The 5,050-nt window shown below is 52.1% G+C and overlaps 1 protein-coding gene across 1 annotated transcript in view; it reads right to left on the bottom strand.

Annotated features, from left to right (window-relative positions):
- LOC144724035 (GRB2-associated-binding protein 1-like) overlaps window positions 1-1,589 on the bottom strand; it is a 108,907-nt gene extending 107,318 nt beyond the window's left edge. The window contains 1 exon segment of the mRNA XM_078602860.1: window positions 544-1,589. Within this exon segment, the coding sequence (XP_078458986.1) occupies window positions 544-627 (84 nt within the window). The 5' untranslated portion in view covers window positions 628-1,589.
- Between the last annotated feature and the right edge of the window lie 3,461 nt (window positions 1,590-5,050).

Below are 5,050 nucleotides of genomic sequence, written 5' to 3' on the forward strand. Positions count from 1 at the left end.
TTTTTTATTAAAGCAAATGATAGCATCTACCTGTCGGCGGGCCTGAACCAGTGGTGAACAATTCCACATTCCCACGGCAAGAACAAATCCATCCAAAGACCCACCATCTCCACCGCCGCCGTCCACTAACCACAAAGTGGTACCAATTCTATCGACCACGCGCCTCCACGTTGGTCAGTCGGGCACCGGCTCACAACGCAACCACTGCTGCAGTCGCTGTAGCAATAGCCACCGACCTCATAACCCATGGCGTACGCGTCCCCCGTCTCGTTACCCCATGACTGACACGACACTGCCGCTGTGCGAGACTGTGAGAGCGGAGCGGTGGCGCAGTGGTTAGCGCACCGCGCTACAAACTCGGCGGACCTGACCTGACCTGACCCCTACGTCAGTCAATTCCCCGGCGACGGACGAACCGACCAAACATCAGTGGCGAGCGATGCCTCCACAACTGCTCTGATGTTGGACCACAAATGCAAAGGTTCACCCGTATAACCTCAACAGGGGGGGGGCTGGGGAATGACGACGTTTCGGGGCACTCACGTATCTGCGCAGTTTCTTCTCCGGCGGCGACTTTCGAAGCCACCCGCTGCACACCACCTCGCCCGCGCCGCCTCCGCCGCTCATCGCGCCGCCGCCGGTGTCCGAGGTGGCCGCGTCTGGGTTCGACTCCCGTCGCAGGAGCCCACTGGGCGGCACGGGGTGACGATGGTGACGACCAGATGTGGTGGACCCAGATGATGATGTTGGTGATAATGATGATGTTGCTGATGATGCGGATGATGATGTTGCTACTCCTGCTGCTGCTGCTGTTGCTGTTGGTGATGATCCTGCTGCTGCTGCTGTTGGTATCGCTGCTGTTGTTGCTGCTGTTGCTGTTGCTACTCCTGCTGCTGCTGCTAAAGTTGATGACAGTGTGAGGATTGTGGAATGCTGTTGCTATTGCAGTAGTTGCTGATGCTATTGTTGCTTTATACTGCTGTTGATGTTGCTGCTGGTACCGACGATGTTGCTGATACTGTCGATCGTATTGCTGCTGCTGTTGCTGATGTTGCTAATGCTGCTTGCTGCTGTTGCTAGCAGCAGTAGTTGTTACAGCTGCCCTTGATGCCGCGAATGTTGCCGCATTCGCTGCTGCCGATGCTGCTCCTATTGTTACCGCTGCTGCTACAGCAACCGGTACCGCTGTCGCTATCCCGATTGTTATCCTCGCCGATTGCAGCCACCGCAGCGACCGCTGGTACGAGTACAGCTGTTCTGTTGGTAATGCCGCCGCTACGGCTGCTGCTGCTGCTGATACAGCAACTCTGCTGGAGCCACTGCTGCTGCTGCTGTTGCTGCTGGTATGCAGCTGGTGGTCGTACTCCTATTGTGTTGCTCCGGGTCTGCTTTCACTGCTGCTGCTACAGCTTGTACTTGCTCACTTGCTGCTGCTGCTGCTGTTGTTGTTGCTGCTGTTGTTGTTGTTTGCTACCACAGCTGCTGCTGCTCTTGCCACAGCTGCCCGCTTGACTCTCCACTCACTCTCCACTCTCTCTCTTTCCTCTCGCGCTCCCCTCGTCGGTCCACTTCCGACGTGACGTCACAACGCAGGACGAGGAATGTATCAGAACGCGGCGGTGACGTCACCGTTCGGAAACGAGCGCATCCGAAACGTCGGGTGACGTCACCGCCGCGAGAGGGAGTCGTGTTGAGGAATGCGACGGTGACGTCAGGGATCGCATGTCATCACCGTTGTCGTGTGGGGATCTGGGATGTTTATAGTGGTAGGAACCTCCTGGTTACACCAGCCCACAGGGGATTATTGTGTCCGTCCGTCGTGCAGGGAGGGGCTGGGTGGGGAGGGAGGGGCTGGGTGGGGAGGGGGAGGGTAGGGCTGGGTGGGGAGGGGAAGGTGGGGAGGGGCTGGGTTGGGAGGGGTGGGGAGGGGCTGAGTGGGGAGGGTGGGGAGGGGCTGGGAGGGGCTGGGAGGGGTGGGGAGGGGTGGGGCTGGATGGGGAGGGGCTGGGTGGGGAGGGGCTGGGTGGGAGGTGGGAGGGGTGGGGCTGGGTGGGGAGGGGCTGGTCACCCCGTGGTGCCCTTATAAAACTCAACGTTTAACCTACTCACGCCGGCTTGTGCCCGCCCTTACAGTCGGCCACATTTGCTGAATACACCACGCCGCCGTTGACCCTGGCCATTGACCGAGCAACCAGCTCCCTCCGCGGGAATGTGTTTTGCAGTGGAGGAATCTCGATGAGTTACGGAGTTGGTTGTTTTCCTCTTTCTCACAGAGGTGGAAGAGAGAAGGCCGAAGTTGCGACGCGTCTGTGCGCACGAGCGCAAATGTAACCACGGAACTCAACGCGCGCGTCCAACGTTTCGGGCAATGGTCCTTCGTGCAAAAAAAAAACAGCGGAGGGTGGCGACGATGCATCAGTTGGACGTCATCGCATCGCGTGTACGGCTCCTTCGTCAATGCACTGCTGGGCCATGGAGGCGGTCAATGTGACGAGATGTTAACTCCCTCGCCTGGTATGCAGGAGGTCGTGGGTTTGATCCCGATCCTGACGCCTGCTGCTGTATATTTCGAGTTTGCGGCTCTTTCATCTCTCACCGTGGCGGTCGCGTGGATTTTTTACCGGGTCCTCCGGTTTTCCCCTCCACATTTACAAACAACATCAGGCTACACATTTCCACACGATGAGACACTTTCCCGTTGGACTATCATTTGTGGCAGCCAGGTCGTTTCTGAAAAAGAACTAAACAGCTCCGATGAGCCTTACCTGGTAACATTTTTAAAAAAATAACACTCTCTGGTTCGATAATTGTTTTTTTACCCTTTTATCTGGCAACAAAACTGACACCTTTTTACGAGGAGTCATGTTTGCAAAAAAAAGGTGTCAGTTTTGTTGCCAGATAAAAGGGTAAAAAAAACTATTATCATATTTTTTACTGGCAAATGAGGTACCAATGGTGTAAACTCTCTGGTTCTTTCGGTAAAGTCACGTAGATAGAAAAATAAAAGAAAAAACGACGTTTCGGTCGCAACACAAGCGTCCGTCTTCAGGTGAGAAAATTATCTGCTGTTGTGGCTTCATTAGTTTTTAGTTTTGATTTGGCCATGCTTCATTGAGACGTCGCCTAGGTAGTGATGCAACGTCTGCTGGGGACGCTTCAGACCCGTCGCACCTCGTCCACATGTTCACACCCATTCTCAGGCACGTGTCGGAGGTGCAGCCTGTTATCCGGTAGTGGTGCGCGCGCGCGCGCGCGCGTGGGTGTGTGGGGGACCAGATTTGTACAACTTTATTGACACAGGGCACACATTTTTTGGGGTGCCTCTTACAATCACGACGTGAAAGATGATGCAGCACACCGCCCGTGACGTCATTGACGGGGTTTGCTAACGCTATGTGGGGACGTCGTGTCGGATGAAAATGTGTGACGTCGAATTAAATTCCCGAACAGAACGCACGTGACGTCACCGACGAATGTATGTTATTACGTCATAGGCACCAGCGCGATTGCAGGCAATGCCTGCTGCCGTTTACCTAAATGCTGGTGGCTTGCTTCTCGTGTGACGTCACACGATTGTATGTTGCTTATGCAAAGCCTGTCGTGACGTCATTACATTAAATGCAACGTGGATTCCTGGTGACGCCATTATGTTGAACGTCACACATTTTCTATTGCTAGTGACCACGCATTAAATAGACTACGCATGTATTCATTCAACTGGGTACATAACGCAGCCTGCTCGTTCAATCCACAGCTGAATGAGGGGCTCGCCACCACACCGTGCAAGGCAGTGAGAGGGGGTTGTTTGACCATGCTTCACCACTCTGGTCAGTGCGCGTTGGTGGTTGGGGTCAGATAAAAAATGTTCTGCACTGCCCTCTGCTGCGTAAAACGCATACTACACACCGGTCTGTTTAGCCTCTCACACGTGGTCAAGCCATCCAAGTTCTCGGCAAGCTACACTCTGCTTAACTTCGGATGGCTCGTGGGATCAGGACTATGACCGGCGATTTGGTCACATAGGGCCTTGTAGGCTATTCGACCATATAAAGGACAACTGGGGAAAAAAAGATCCCAAAAGCCAGACTGGTTGCGATGAGATGGTTAGGATGGTCCTTGAAGGACGTGTCAGTAGATGGACGAAGGAGGTGGGTTATGATGGAGACCGTTAACTGGGCTGTGTTTTTACTGCGCAACAGCTGCTGGATCTGGCAGAATTTTAATGTTTATTTTGTCTCACCAAGCGAGAAAGATCAGTTTACGAGTCTCATTTAGCAGGAGTGACCTGGGGGGCAAGTCACCAAAACAACAAAGTACAGCAACAGCGCAAACAGAAATTAAGAGCCAAAAACCGTGTCATGTGAGAAATCGCAAAACGCTGCATGGAAGCACAAACCAATGCCAAATAAACAAACTTTGCTACATTTTTAATATACAAATTACCGACATTTGATGGCATCAATGGAACGATCTCCCACAGTAAATTATGCCATCCTTCTTAAGTTACTTAAAATCCCCAATTAAATCTTGCACAATGTTACAGATGGAATGCAATCATTTAGATTTGGCGGTGTACATTACTCAATAATTTCTATATTTATATTTCACTCGGTGTGATATTCATTGCAGACCGCAAAAGTGTTCTTTTAAATCTGTGCTTATTTACTATTTGTGTGTTTACATGTAGGTCGACAACAGCCTGAATGAGACAAATACTTAGACCGGGACAGATGTGTTAAGGGGGGCATAGTGTCATACCTGTCAACCCCTTATCAGTGCCTACCTAATTACAGACCAATTCAGGCATTATTGGTCACCCCGTGCCCTTATGAATCTCAACGTCCATCCTACAAAGTCCCATCACAAGGGAGAAACACAAAAATTAGTTTTGCCCGTATTGAAACGGCTGTACGCTGTAGGGACCTGAAAACTCAATTTCCCTGTACAAGAATACGGGTAAACCGCATGGGTTGACAGGTATGTAGCGTCTACATATTTTGAAAACGCATCGGAGGGCTAAACTGACAAAAACAACCAAGCAAGCAGAATC

This window comes from Lampetra planeri, chromosome 19 (genome assembly GCF_965212315.1).
Source record: "Lampetra planeri chromosome 19, kcLamPlan1.2.h2, whole genome shotgun sequence".
Classification (NCBI taxonomy): Eukaryota; Metazoa; Chordata; class Hyperoartia; order Petromyzontiformes; family Petromyzontidae; genus Lampetra; species Lampetra planeri.